The sequence below is a fragment of the Hibiscus syriacus genome, unplaced genomic scaffold (genome assembly GCF_006381635.1).
Source record: "Hibiscus syriacus cultivar Baekdansim isolate YM2019G1 unplaced genomic scaffold, ASM638163v2 tig00113096_pilon, whole genome shotgun sequence".
Taxonomy (NCBI): Eukaryota; Viridiplantae; Streptophyta; class Magnoliopsida; order Malvales; family Malvaceae; genus Hibiscus; species Hibiscus syriacus.
In genome coordinates, this window is record NW_024063440.1 from 1251858 (window position 1) to 1268861 (window position 17004).

Consider the following 17004-nt stretch of genomic DNA (forward strand, 5'->3'; position numbering starts at 1 on the left):
TCACAACAAAGGATCTGCAAGAACTAGTGGATAAAGTATTGCAAACTAGTGCTACAAGATCTATAGACAGTATCGATTTCTTGTGGCAGGAACAATAGTATTGCTAGCCCTCTTGCCCCATGCTCATAAGACTAAGTAGCCACACCTTGTACATTAACTACATGAAAAATCATACTCAAAAGATATTATGTGCATTTTGTAAAGACAGAGATATGACATTCATGGTCTAACACTTATTTAATTTGAGGATATTAAGATAGTATTAAGAAATAGTTGCAAGGCAAAGAGGCATCCTGTATAAATTGTTGGTGATATCATGCAGGCCTGATCAAATATCTTAGAGTCAAGTCTGATCTGGTTATCCATCCGATTATTTTGCAATTGATTATTCTTCAAAGGAGCCATTTTTTGCACTGCAAATTGCTTACCAGAAATCCAATCCTAAGCATTTCATCCATCATTAGTTCATGCAATAACTGGTTTTCCTTCAGCTCCTTCAGCTCCATACAGAACTTGTATGCTTCGTCAAACATCCATTTAAAAAATATCCCATGAACCCACAAAATATATGAGCTATTATCATGACCAACTACCCCCCCTTTTCAGTCATTTCATTTCACAACTTTAAGACATCATTGAACTGGCACCATGGACTAAACTTTCATATCGGAATTATATAGGTATGACTGGTTGGTTGACATCCCATTTTTTTCAGCCTGTGTAAGAGAATTGATTACGACACTTAAATGATAAAAGTATAAATAAATACATAATAACATCTCAATCTTTTTAAAGATACTACTATTTGAGACATGAGTTTTTTCACTGACAAAGATATTACAGATACAACCACACTGATATTAATATAATCTGTTTGTTCAGTTCCGACGGAAAATAATGTAACTACAAATACATTCTCTTCCTTTATTCCTTCCAACATCCGATTTCAAACCTGAACATGGCCACCTACAGCTTTATTACCTGAAATTCTGCTTCAAGATGATACGGCCTCGATGGCACTGCCTAGTGGCCAAGCAGCTTCCACATAGGAATTGCCATATTTCACTTGCCTTACCAATGTAATATCTTGGTAGGGATCAAGGCCTGTCCAAGAAAACAGAAACTTAAGATGCCCTTCAAATAGGATCTGCAATTATGAAATTGCATAAGCTTACCAAATCCATCAATCAGCAGGGTGTACTGATAAACTAGGTCCATGCAAATGTATGCCAAGTCACCCTCACCCAAATCCGGGAATGTCACTTTAGTGTCTGCGTAATTGGTTCCGCAAGCACGTTTAGCAGCGTCTGCAAAAGCATGAGGCTTAACAATTGCAACATGATCAGCAGCTTTAATGAAACCGGCCTGTATTCATGAAACAATTCAGTTAGAACGTAAAATCACTTTCTTCCATGCAATGTGATTCTTGATCAACACATTACCTGAGCTGCCCTGTCGAAGAAAAACGAAGCGACGAACAGATTCTTCTGTCCATCTCCACCTCCTCCATTCCAAATACCACCAAATGTGCACTTCATATATGTACATGTATCATTTATTTTAAGAGCCTTCAGAATCACCCTCCTGCATTCTTCCATGTTTGTCCCCGATGAAGGAGCTGATGCTTTATATTCTTTTCCGTTATATGCATAAGAACCTTATAAAGATAAAAAGGTCGAATATGTTAATTACTTAAATGGCACATATTCGATCATCCATAGAACATAGGATGCATTAACTATAAACTACCCAAACTACATTCACAGTTCACAGTAGGAAGCTGGTTGCATGTGCAGCCAATGGCCATAGAATACATTTTCAGTGATCAAAGCTTTAAAGAAAAAATTAGCTACTGGATGATTTTAATTCTCTATCAGATAAATCTAACCTACCATCAAAACCCTCCAAGATGCAAGGGTTACCAGATTCATCAGATGCCTTCAAAATTTCTGCTCGAGCTGCCAATAGGCCATAGTTCAAATAACTGTATGGAAAAAGCACAAAGTATATTAACTAGGGGTTGTTTGTTTGCCTCTTAATGGAACCGCGTTTGTTTCGCATTTTTGAATGATTCAGCACAGAAGTACATTCTGAATGATTCAAAGCCATTATCAAACAGCATGTCACATTCAAAGCTAATTCATACAGAGCCTATGAATCATTCAACATTTGAATCATTCAACGCTTAATCATTTTGAAGTAAACAAACAGCCCTTAAGCTTATAATGATTAGTAGGATGGTTTCATGACTACAGAGCAAACAAGTGATTGGATAAAATTGACTGCTGTTGCAATCTCAGTCATAAAATCTCTCCTTTGACTATTTTAAATCATTAATAGAATCATAAAACCAATTTACAAAAATGAAAGAGAAAAACCTGTGAATATAGAGGTAATATTTTGATCCCTTTAGGTACATTTGGTTTACATAATTGTCCTCTCCATCTGGTGCACTTGGAGCCTTTGAAGCAGCATCCTTGGAGATGGCATATGCCATTTGCACAGATCCACCACCAAGATCAACTATGCCCACTGTGTCTTTGTATGTCCCTCCCAAATTCCCCAATAGGTAATTTATTGTCACCTGCAAAGGTGGAAGGCAATTAAGAAACTACGAATTCGGTCACCGCCTAAACCAGTAGGAAGATGGCAAAACATACCCACGCATAAGAACCTTCTTGAGATCCATCCAGAATTCTGACACCATTTGCATCAGACTTGAGAGTGCTTCTATCTTTCAGAAGATCTCTAACCTTTATAAGAATCCAAAGCAACATTAGCCTGATGAAATGGAAAAAATAATGTGAACAAAACCAACGTACTTCGAATTTCCAAATGTAGAATTACCGCTTGCAAAATTCTGTCAGCTGCATTGCCTTCTAATGCCCTCAGACCTGCAGTTGCCTAAGCAACATTTAAAATCCCAATTTTCAGCAAGTTAAAAGGATTTAGAATTCAAAAACAAGCATGAATAAAAGCAACTAAGTATACAAACCCCAACTCTGACGGGAGTTTTTGATCGCAAATCTACTGGCACAGCACTTTCCGCCTTTTCAAGAAGAGAAATTAACGAATCTGCTGCAGCCTGTGGATCATTTGCATAGGAGCTCAAACCAGGTTTGATCTGCAACAAGACAAAACCACATAAAATCAATTAAAATGCAGATATATACATTTCTTCCTAAAAAGTTTAAAAATCCTACCTAATCGATGCGGGAAATTTCTGATTTTTGTCCAATCTCTAAGTAAAATTCTCTTTTAAAGTAGAAACTCAAATCTTACTTTGAAATATGCACAATATACATTTCCTTCTTAAAAAAAAGCTAAAAATTAATAATGCAACAAAATTATCATTTTAAAGGTACATTTCTCACGAAAGGTCCAGATTTAATCATATCCTGGACGCCAAAGATTTTGAATTCTGGAAAAAGGCTTGATTCAACAATCAGCCCTTAAACTATACCTTTTCTTATCGAACCAGCGACCTGCATTATACCTTTTTTGAGTCAGGTACCTAAACTATATCCGTAACCCTCCTACCAATATATCCTACATTTTTAAAGTGACATGGCACAACCAAAAAATGACACATGGCACTACGAAAAAGTGACATGTGGAATAATAAAATAAAATTCCAAAAATATCAGAATATTTTAAAAATATATTAAAATTTTTATTTTTAAAAAATAAATTATAAATATTTTGAATTATTTACCATTCATAAATCATACATATATTTCTATTCTTTTAACTTTATAATTTTTATTTTAAAAAATTATATATAATTTTATGGATTTTATTATAACAAAACTTTTCTTAGAGCTGTCACGTGGTATTTTATTTTTTAAATGAGAAGAAATTTTTTTCCATCTAGAGTACGAGTAAAATTATTTTTTTAAGCAGTGTGATTATTACAATTCACGTTGAAAATCATTTAGACGACGTGATCTTTTCCAAAAAAAAAAAGTCCGAACAACACTGCGTCTTTTCCGTAATTGTATGATGGTTGAATTTAACCTTAAAAACAACAAAATTTGGGGTAAAAATAACAGTAACTGCTTGTCAAATAAAATTCCACGAAGATGAAAAGCAAAATTACATCACATTAGCACGTGGTTATCATTTCAAAGCTTTATCTCTCTCTCTCTCAATATTCCAAGTTTTAATCATTGGCTTCTACAATTAAACATAAAACATAAATCAAATCCTAATCCAAAAACTTGGGAGAAAAACATCTTTAATTATTAAAATAATGCGACCAAAACAACTTAAGAGATAGAGAAACAGATTTCATGCACAGAGTTCCATAAAAGGATAATTACTTTTCGTTTCGTTAAAAAAGTAGGAGTAAACTACACACATAAATCTTCGACTATATAATTATATATTGTTAGGTATTTTTAACTATTAAAAATTATAAAATAATTATTTAACTATTTATATATTTTAAATTCGTATTTTTCTGTTAAAAATTAACTTTCATTTGAGTTAGATAATGTTAAATTGTTGATTGAGATATGGTAAAATTTGATCCTGTAATCGTTTGAATTGTATAGTCGTTTGAGATTTTAAGATCGTATATTATTATATATCAATCAACAAGTTAGCATCTAACTTAGACCACTGTCAATTTTTTAACAGAAAATGAAAAATTTATAAATAGTTAGGTGATCATTTTGTAACTTTTAATAGTTGAGAGACTCAACAAAACAATATCCTACAATCAGAGGATTATTTTATAACTTTTAATAGTCAATGGACTTAACAATGCAACCTCATATAATCAAAGGATTGTTTATATACCGTACCAAAAACTAAATTATTAAAACCGAAAAACTTAACCCGAAATTTTCTAAAACGAAAAGATCGATAATTTCATAAAGTGATTTTCTATCTGAATATCACGTTAAAAATTTAATATTTAATATAATATTTATATGAAATTACTTTTTAGATTAATATTATTTTGTATCACATGATGCGAAGATGTATCACGTCAGACATACTTTTAAAACCACATCCTATTATCATATTTTCGGTCTAAGTGATGATAATTTAATCATATGTTAAATAAAAGAAAGGGAAAATTGTACTAATTTTGACTAAAAATAATAAACATTTTGTGATTTATGTCAAAAATATTTTTTTATAAAGTCAAAAAGATATATGTACGAGCTAAATGGGACAAATATTAACAATGCATGTGTTAATCTTATCTTTAATTATAAATAAGTGTATATTTAAAAAGTTAAATTTAAATACTTGAAAATAACATATATTTCAACATGTGATATTTAAACAACTTATGGTTAAACATATTTATTTTGAACTTAATCAAATTCATATTAGTATAGTCAACGATAACTTTTTATACTGAGATTTTAAGTATTTCATAAGATAACGACCTATAGAGTTTAAGATATAGTCTAATCAAGTTTAGGGAACGTCTTTAAGATCTCAAAATCAACTTATTTTATCATGAATTTCTTAAATCAAATATAAAGTTTTTTAAGGGTTTAAATATAACATTTTAAGCATTTATTTATTGAATGATTTGAGACAAAATCAATATATATGTGTTGTTACTATCACTTTTTTCTATTTTGATCATCCTATTATTTTTTTTTACAAAATCATAATTAACATTTAATTATAGTTTTTTTGGGTCAGTCATAGTTAAAAACTGACAGTAATATTGACGTATTACTATAAGATAATATTATGTCATTGTTAAAAAAATTTTAAAATTATCATATTAATAATTTTAATAATTTTTTAACGACATCCTATAATAACACAAAATATAATAAAACTGTAAGAATTACCTGTTCAAAAATCTCTAATTCAGAGCCAATTGGAACAAGATCCAAATTGCGATCGAAACAATAAACATGAACCCGACTCCCGGAACTCCCCGCATCAAATATCACCGCATATTGCCTATCCCCTCTGTAACTCACCCCGACCTTCCTGCTAAGAAGCTCAATCTCCTTCAGCACCGTCGCATCATGCGCCGATTTCCCCGGCATAGCGTACACCACCAACATTATGACCAACACAGGGATGGAGATCACCAACAAAGCGCCTCGATATCTTTCGATCTTATCAGAGACGGAGTCGGGACTCGCCTTCGTAAGCTTCATCTTCTCAAGGTGATCGGTGGTGCCGTTTCCGGTAGGGGATATCGAGCCTCGGTTCATAAAGGGCTCGTGTAATGACTCCATATCTTCCAGTATTCTGGATTTGAGAAGCTTCAAATTTATAGGATTTTTAACCTTAATTAAGAAAATAAAATAATGGAAATAAGCAATCTACGAAGGCAGAGAAAGGGGCGGAGGAAATTTAGTGTTATCTATATTTTATTTTGGTAGAGGGAGAAATTAAATATAAAGGCTGAGATTTTTTTATAAAGATCATAAGATTTTTAAAGCTTTAATAATAAATATATATGTTCGAATCTGAATTCTCCGAGAAAATAACATTCATTTTTATTACCGAAGATATTTAATAAGTTAAAAACCAAAGATTTATTATTTCTTAAATTACATCTAATATAACTCTCAACTATTTGATTTTATCGCTTACATCCATGACATTTTTTGTACTCAAATCTGAGACTTCAAATAATAACAACAATTCTTTTACCACTAAAATCGGTTGGTTTGTGTAACTAAATTATTAATTTTTAAAAGTATAAAAATTAAGTTACGACAAATTAGACTAAAAATCGATTTCTTAAGTTTTCATAACTAAGAAGGATGGAATTTAGTGTTTAATATGTCGCCGACACATTATTGTGACAAAGATGTGGCCAAAAGCATATGTTTCATGCATGAACAGTTTTCATTTTAAATTGTATTAAAAAATTGACACATCAATTTTTAGTCAAATTATACCGGAAATCATTAAACTATTAGGATGATTCCATTTTGATCATTAAATTATGAATTTTATCAATTTGATCATTAAACTATTAAAATTACTTCGATCAATCATCTTATTGTTAACTCTTAACGGAATTGTTGTGAGATAGTTAACGATTTTTTAACGATTTTTTATAATATACATTTAATTTTCATTGTTTTTATATTTTATCAATCAATCCTAGTTTTTAGAGGTGATTATTATTCGAATCTAATCGATTAAACTGAAATTAATTCGGTATTCATCAAATGGATACAAATGATAATGTGTTATTTTATTTGGCATAATGTAAAAATTAGACTCAAACGTTTATCAAAATGATCATTTTGCCCTTATTTTATTTTTTGGAGCAATTTGGACTTGAACATTTTATTTTAGGACAAAAAGGGCCTTAATATTTGACAGAATAATCATTTTGTCTCTTATTCTTTTTTTTAGCATTTTAACTCTTAACGTTTCATTTTAGGTTAAAAAATGCTCATGATATCCAATAAATTGGATTTTGTTTTACCAATCATATATATTATAATCTTTTCTTTTTGTTTGGTTGAATATGACTTGTGAATAGGGATAAGCATCTGATCCAAATCCACAGATTCTCACCCAATCTGATTGGATCAGATTTTTTTTTAAATCGAATTCAGATTTTATTCTCATAAACATTATCATTATGTTTATAAGCTCCCCAATTTACACATAATGCAGAACTAATTAAAATAATAACTATTTTTTACAACTAAACGCTTTAAAATTTCTATAAATAATCATGAGACATTTACTTATTTAATTATAAACTCTTACCTAGATTAGCTTATGGATACATTTTATCAATAGTCATTTCTTCCTCAACTTAACATTAGAGTTTTCTATGGAAAAAATATTCCTTTATATTTATTTTTTTCTTCACAACATATATTAATGATTGGAAAAGAAATTATAAAAATAAACATAAAATATTGAGATACTTGGTTGAATTTCTCAAATAATGTAGTAGAAAAAATTATTTGCTCGAATAATGCACTCGACAGATTATTTCGTGAAATAGACTGAATGTTACACTAAACACCGAAGACGCATTGGAGTCCAAACGATTTATCAAAACCCCTAGCGTCTCCTCAAAGACGCATGGAAATCCATGCGTCTTCTCCCTCCCTGACCCATACCATCCTTGTCGCCCCCGTATAGCAATAATGAAAGATTTTTTTATTGACCCATGCAAATCGCATGGAAGAGTATGCGTTTCCCATTTGAACCTAATTTCTTAGGTTTACAAATGGTTCTATAGTTTATTCCATAAAAAAGAAAATAAAATAGTTATAGAGGAATTTGAACCGTCCTGATATAGAACTTAAAAAAACAAAATCACTTAAGGAAATCTTAGATTTAATTAAAAGTTTAATAGATTATATATATATATTATAACACTAGTTTATACAAAAAATTTTAAAAATTACGATTTATATATTTATAAATTAAATTAAATATTTTATTTTCCATATTTATAATTCAAGGATTATATATATAATCTTAAAATGATTTTTTCAATTTTATTAATAATTTTATTTTTATTAAAAAATAAAATATATTAATCGTTTATATCTTAATTAATTTTATTGAATTATGTAAAATGTATAATTTAATATTGTAAGCAATAATGGAGTCAATAAAAAATTTCAACACATTATCTAAAAATTTACCCCACGTGATTATGTAAGCAAAAATACCTGTGGCCCTACATGCATAGTTGTTTTACCCCTGCATGCATTAATTTATGTGGTTTTTTTAATTGAGCTGTAACACAATATATATATATATTATGAAACAAGATACGAACTACGACAACCAAATTTTGATAAGATATTGGACAATTTGAAGGTATTTTATGATGATCAACGTGTATGGAAGTAGGCTTCGAAATTCGCGAGAAAAATGGTCACAAGCATACGACGAGGGTCGACGATACGGACACATGACCACAAACCTTGCTGAGACAATTAATTCAATACTAAAAGGTACACGTCATCTCCCAATAGCGAGTTTAATGAAGGAGACATACTTTAGGTTGGCTAAGGTTTGGTCCGATAAAGGTAAGGAGATTGAGTGTCTCATAAATAGAGGTCAAATTTGGGCTCCTACAGTGGTGGAAGCAATGGAAGCAAACGAGAGATTGGCAACCTCAATGATTGTTCATAATTTTGACCGAGTTGGTCATACTTTTGTTGTGTCATGCATACGTCGCAACGAAGGAGGAGAATGTCAAACATTTAGAGTTGATTTACAACTCAAATGGTATGATTGTGGTTACTTTCAAGCATGGAGATATTCATGTACTCATGTATTCGCTGCATGTATGTATGCTGGTGTAAGCGCATACAGTTATGTTGATGAGTGTTTTCACCTACATAGGATATTAAATGTCTACAGTTATACGATCAAACAATCCCAAATGAATCATATTGGCCGAAAAAGGATCATGACAAATGGCTGCCAAATCCAATGCTTCGTAGAAGTCCAAAGGGTCGACCTAAGTCCAGTCGTATCATATCAGTATGGATTTTCATGCTAGAGAGAGAGGTCAACCAAAGAGATACGGATTATGTAGTGGTGAAGGTCATTCAAAAAAGAAATGTCCTAATCTAGCAAGATATAGACCTCATTAGTAATCATATATGTATTTCTATGTATGTATATATTTAATTTTTTATAATAATTCACTTGATTTTATAATAATTTATTGTTATTTATAAATCTTTAAATTTATAACTATTATTTATTAAATCTTCAAATTTAAGTTATTATAAAAAATTTCAAAGAAATTATTTACTCATGTTTACGATTGTTATTTTATTTTATTATAATCTTCAAATTTAATCAATTTGGTAAGGTAAACAATTTATAACTAATAATTTTTAAATCTTTGAATTTAAGTTAAGGTAAAAAATATCCTAATCTTCCAAGATATAGACGTCATCAGTAGTAACCATATATTTAATTTTTTTTATAATAATTCACTTGATTTTATAATAATTTATGCGCAATAATTTGTGTATATATTTGATTTTATAATAATTAACTTAATTAACTTAATTTTATAATAATTTATTGGTATTTATAAATCTTCGAATTTATAACTATTATTTATTAAATCTTCAAATTTAAGTTAATGTAAAAAATTAAAAAAAATTACTCATGTAAAAAATTAAAATTATTTTAAATCAACAACATTATTCGAGCAAATACTTTTTTCCATTACATTATTTGAAAAAAAAATGATTTAAAATACTAGTATAATTTAAATATTTAGTTTTAACATATAATAATAACATTTTTCACACTATTACTATTTAAACAGTTAACAATAGAGTTTATAATTGTTGTTGATGTCGGGGTGTTGTCGAATGATAATGTCGAGGCGGACGTCTAATGCGTTGTGGTCGTTGCGGTTGCTCAGGAGTATGATACTCATCCTCCTCATTCATTAGGGGCATATCAGTTGCTCTTGTAAATATATGCCCACCACTATGCTCTCCTATCCACCAGTTTCATCTTCTGTCTCTCCTGGAAATGTAGACTGACAAATAGTGGTATTTGACATCATAGATGTCATTTGGTCAAAGTCATACGTCGATTCAAACATGGGAGTGTAATTGGGTGCATGAGAAGGCATCAACTCCGTCGATTCAAATGGTTATGTTGTTTAACTTCATGTTGTTGAGATGAGCTCCCACTTTCATTCCGTATAAATTTCTCAGCTCTACCAAATTTCCTCTTATATTTTTTAAACTCTTGCCTTTCTCCCAACGTCGTCAGGTGCAACTTTCCATGCTCGAAATAATACTGAAGGTAAGCAGAAGTTTCAAAATTAAACTCATCATCTTCCATTGGATCAATTGGTGGCACGGATGAAGCTCTGTTGTTCCAATCATGAATGTAGTTTGCGTGCTTCGCAACCCAAGTCACGCTGTGCTTACCCCGTCCATTAATCTGTGCAAGGGGTAATGATCCCATGGAATGGACGGAATAGGTTGGTGGCACTTGAACTGCCTCAACACTCGATTCGCAAACAATATCTCAACAAATGTAAAATGAATCAATGGTGTAACAGCAGCCCACGTTTCATAACCCAACAAAACATATGGCGGCACACACGCTAAAACTTCTTGCTCTAGGTACGACATCCAAACAAACTATAAAATTAACATTTATGAAAATTAATTCATTACACAAAATTATAAAATTATAAATAAAGAAATAAATGAAGTTAAATAAATTAATTTAAATTAAATAGTATAATTATATTACATTTTCTAAAATTTACCTTCTTTTTGTTATAAATGTTGATCTTTAACCGAAACTCTTTGATATTATTGTGAAATAGTCATGTCTTTTCTATTTTATGCCTCCATCTGTAAATTAAAAAAATATTTCTTAATTATTTTTAATCAGAATAAATAAATTCTAATTAAAATTAAAATACATAAAAGAAACATTACCTCCCCGCAAGAGGAAAGTCAATCGATGTTCTACTAATCGGTGTTAAAAATTGAAGTCTATGCCAAGCCCAAGATTGTAGCAACATCAGACATCCACTGATTTCCATGATATTAGTATCATTGACGATTACTGACGCCTTGCACATCTCACGGTACAAGAATGTCAATATCGCAGATCCCCAACTATATTGACGTGTATTCTCAAAATTTCTCAAAAACGAGATATACTGCGTGTGAACCAGACCACCGGATTTATCCGGCATCAAAACTCCCCCAATCAACTGTAAGATATATGCTCGAGTTGCATATACAATTTCTTCTTCGATACTATTTTTTCGAGTTGCAATTGATCCTCCAACCACAACAACCTCAAACGCCACCCTTTTACATTTGGGCTTACTACCGTCTGCCCAAGAAACTCATTGCAAATTGTTTCCACATTATAATCATTTTTCATCACCACCGGCATCCCATTTGTTGGAACCCTGAGTTATAAGGCCACATCTTCTAGGGTTATCGTGCATTCTCCGCACGACAAATGAAATGTATGTGTTTCTGGCCTCCAACGTTCAATCAATGCACTTATCAAACCTGGGACCAACTTATACTCTCGTACAAATGTAACATGATAAAATCCAGCCTCTTCCAGGTTATCTTCAATCAAAGGGTGTGGCTTAGCGGGAATACTAATTCGATGATGGATGACTCGTTGCTTGTCTTCCTACAATTATAATATTCATGAAATTTATATCAATTAATCATAAAATAAACATTTTATAATATTTAATAAATAATTATAATATTTTATTAAATATTAATAACACCATCGCTCCCAAATGGTTAGAAATATGTTGAGCGTCAAAATGAAGTAGTTGATTTTGTTCTGCCATTTCAACGAGACGAATCTGCACAATGAAATTTAATAACATTCATAATTTAATAACACATACTTCTAACTAACTACTTCTAATTATTCAACAAACATATGACACATGCAACTAATTGAATCGAAATTAACAAACATAACAAATTTAAATTTATGTCTATATTATTCATATTATTTTATAAATAATATAGATTTTATAAATAAAATTAACTAACCGAGTTAAATTTATCAAATAATATAACACAAACCGATATTCTCTTCTTCACCTTTCTTTCTATTTTCTCTTATTTCTTCCCTTTTTTTTCTCTCTTCTTTCTTCCCCTCTTTTTTTTCATTTCCGATGTAATCATCTCTCCATACACCTCATATTTATATTTAAAAATCAATTTCAATCCTCCAACCACAAACCTCAATCGTTCGTCCCTACTTCCACATGATTGCTCCATTATTTTACAACATTATTGCTCTTACATATTCACGTGTAAAACACTCCAAGGCCACAAGTATTATTGCTCTCGATTATAGTGGATTTATAAAACTAAAATCCAACCTCACTTCTATTAAAGTATTATTGTTCTTCTATTAAAATAAACGTGGGAATACAAAATAAACAAAAGCAGGCCCACCTCATTTCTATTATTGCTCCATGTTTGCCTTTTTTTTTATTTAATATTGATTTTTAATATACCATAATCCAAAAGATTAGATTAAATTATGATTTAAAGATAGGATTCTACACTTTAATTAGTCAACGAAAAGAGCATGTGGAGCTTTAATATGTCTGCTGATGTAATTGAATGAGTTTGTGAGCATTCAAAGCTATAGTTATCGCAGGGGCCACAATGAAGGAAGATGGGTCAGGGAGGGGAAGACGCATGGACTTTAATACGTTGGACTCTAATACGTTTTTAGTGTTTACGATAATATCACTCTATTTCACGAAATAATTTATTAATTATATTATTTAAACAAATAATTTTTTCTACTATATTATTTGAGAAATTCAGCCCTTTTTGAAATATATGGAAGAAATAAACTCTTCACATTTCTTTCTTTTTGTCCTCTAACGTTGGAAGGAAGAAGATAAGAATAATTATGTAATTTTTTGTCCTCTTCTTTCCACTATATAGTATTTTTATTATTTTATCTTTTTAACATGATAAGCACGTGCTAATAAACATGTGGTGGAGATTTAATGTAAAAAAAAGCTCAACTTTTTTGTTGTTATAATTACATTACATTATAATGTTCTCACATTTATTTTATTTTAGGTTAAATTATAGTACTATCACTTTTACTTAGTTTTAGTATCTAAATTTTTATTTGTTTCAAAATAATACTTAACATTTATTTTTTGACGGAGCTGGTGCATGTGGCATTTTTTATGGATAAATCACATCATTCATCACTTAACCATTTTTTGACTCCTATTTTGGTCACTAAAGTTTTTAACTACTCAACTTTCAAATATCTAATATTTTAATCACTCTAATTTATTTTATTAATATTTTTATGACAAGACATTTTTATTATTATTTTATCAATATATAATTAAAATAAAAAATAAATTTGACAGTTAGAGTAATTAAATTAGGAGTATTTTGAAAGTTAAGTAATTAAATTAAAAAAATTAAACTTTAGTTATAAAAATATGAACGAGAAGTTAATTGAGTGATGAATGATGTAATTTACCCATAAAAAATTGTCATGTTGAAACAATTCCGCTAAGTTTTTAACGACAAGATATCAAATTTAAACAAAAAGTAAATCTAATTTTTTATTTTGAAACAAATGAAAGTTTATATACTAAAACGAAATGAAACTAATAATTTAGATATTAATGTGTACTTTACCCTTCATTTTATTTGGAACTCAATTTATTTTCAACACTCTTCCATAAAGTTTCTAAAAATTCTCAATTTTTTTGTTATAATTACATTGCAATGTTCTCACTTTTAATTCATTTTAGGGTAAACTACATGTTTAATATTTAATTATCAATTTTGTTTGTTTTAGAATATAAACTTTCATTTGTTTCAAAATCATATTTAACATTTATTTTTTGTTTAACTTTAGTACCTTGTAGTAAAAAAACTTAATAGAATTGTTGACGACGTGACATTTTTATGGGTAAATTACATCATTCATCACTTAAATATCTTTTCATTTTTATTTTGGTCATTAAAGTTTAAAAAATTTCAATTTAACTAGTCAACTTTCAAATTGCTTATGTTTTAATCACTCTAATTTATTTTATTAATAATTTTTATGACACAAATTTTTATTATTTTTATTAAAATATAATTAAAATAAAAAAATTAAATTTGAAAGTTAGAGCGATTAAATTGAGAGTAATTTGAAAGTTAAGTAATTAAATTAAAAAAAAGTAAACTTCAGTGACCAAAATAGGAGTGAGAATACAGTTGAGTGATAAATGATATAATTTATCCATAAAAAGGGCCATGTTGAGATAGTTCCGCTAAGTTTTTAACGACGAATTATCAAATTGAAATAAAAAGTAAATGTTATGTATGTTTTTGAAACAAATAAAAGTTTATGTACTAAAACGAAACTAATAATTTAGATACTAAACGTATAATTTACCCTTCATTTTATTAGGAACTCAAGATATATATATATATAATCCTGTTACACAATGTAAAACTCTTTTAATTTTACACAAATTTATAATCGTTGGATAAGTGAAAATAAATTGTTGAGATTAACAATATGAAATGAGAAGATATTCACTAGAAAAAAAGTGACTCAATCTCAAATATATATTTTCACCCATTTAAATATCATAAATCTATATAAAATTAAAGAGTTTTACATTGTGTAAATAATCTTAATCCACACACGCACGAGTGCTCGAACACAAGCGCGCGCGCGCACACACATATATATATATATATATATATATATATATATATATATATATATATATATATATATATATATATATATATATATATAGGTTGAAAAAGCTGATGATATCCAAGAAACTGGATTTTGTTTTACCAATCATATATATTATAAGTTTTTCTTTTTGCTTGGTTGGATATGACTTGTAAATAGGGATAAATATGTGATTTGAATCCGACGTATTTAGATCCAAACCGATTGGATCAGATTTTTTTTTTAAAAAAAATCGAGCTCAGGTTTTGTTCTCATAAACATTATCATTATGTTTATAAGCTCCCCAATTTACACATAATGCAGAACTAATTAAAATAATAACTATTTTTTACAACTAAACGCTTTAAAATTTCTATAAATAATCATGAAACATTTACTTATTTAATTATAAACTCTTACCTAGATTAGCTTATGGATAAATTTTTTGAATAGTCATTTCTTCCTCAACTTAACATTAGAGTTTTCTATGGAAAAAATATTCCTTTATACTTATTTTTCTTCACAAAATATATTAATGATTGAAAAAATTATAAAAATAAACATAAAATATTGAGATACTTTTTGAAATATGTGGAAGAAATAAACTCTTTAAATTTCTTTCTTTTTGTCCTCTAACGTTGGAAGGAAGAAGATAAGAATAATTATGTAATTTTTTTGTCCTCTTCTTTCCACTATATAGTATTTTTATTATTTTATCTTTTTAACATGATAAGCACATGCTAATAAACATGTGGTGGAGATTTAATGTAAAAAAAATCTCAACTTTTTTTTTCTCTTATAATTACATTACATTACATTACAATGTTCTCACTTTTATTTCATTTTAGGGTAAATTATATTATTATCAGTTTGCTTGGTTTTAGTGTTTAAATTTTCATTTGTTTTAAAATCATACTTAACGTTTATTTTTTGTTTCATTTTAAGACCCTAAACTGAAGATTTAATGGAACTAGTGCATGTGGCATTTTTTATGGGTAAATCATATCATTCATTACTTAACTATTTTCTGACTTCTATTTTGGTCACTAAAGTTTTCAACTACTCAACTTTCAAATTGCTCATGTTTTAATCACTCTAATTTATTTTATTAATAATTTTTATGATAATACATTTTTATTATTATTTTATTAATATATAATTAAAATAAAAAAATAAAAAAGTTTGAGTGATTAAATTTGGAGTACATTGAAAGTTAAGTAATTAAATTTAAAAAAATAAACTTTAGTTATCAAAATATAAGTGAGAAGATAGTTGAGTGATGAATAATGTAATTTACCCATAAAAAAGTACCACGTTGAAACAATTCTGCTAAGTTTTGAACCACAATATATCAAATTGAAACAAAAAGTAAATCTTATGTTTGATTTTAAAAGCAAATTGTAATACCTAAAACCCGTATAATTATACATATACAGATTATAAATGTCACCTAAAATTTCGTAAAATATTTTCCCATTCAAAATGATTTAAAATTTCTTTTCTTAAAATGGTAAATGATATTATAAAAATATCATATCATATCAAATTATCACATACTATTTAAAACATATATTAATATGGATTTATGATATCCATATTGAAACAAAGTAAAACAATTTAGTTAGTTTAGTTTAGTTATTACAAACCATTTCCAAAATAGTTCAACTGAACAACTAGGACATTGATAAGTACATGTCACTAACAAAGTCAAAATTTCATCATAGGATGTCTTAATGATATTGTAGTATATTTGTTGATATCTGGAGTGCTTTGTACTCTTTACTCTACTCTTGGCTTTTTACA

At 28.8% G+C, this 17004-nt stretch overlaps 1 protein-coding gene across 1 annotated transcript; it reads right to left on the minus strand.

Moving 5' to 3' along the window:
* Positions 1-804: 804 nt before the first annotated feature.
* LOC120185305 (apyrase 2-like) lies at positions 805-6317 on the minus strand. Its single transcript, XM_039189558.1, has 9 exons — positions 5826-6317; positions 2996-3124; positions 2848-2904; positions 2661-2753; positions 2379-2584; positions 1893-1984; positions 1443-1657; positions 1176-1365; positions 805-1104 (listed from the first exon to the last, which is right to left on the minus strand). Exons 1-9 carry the CDS (start codon positions 6222-6224, stop codon positions 995-997), a joined length of 1491 nt encoding a protein of 496 aa, XP_039045489.1. The 5' UTR covers positions 6225-6317; the 3' UTR covers positions 805-994.
* Positions 6318-17004: the final 10687 nt, after the last annotated feature.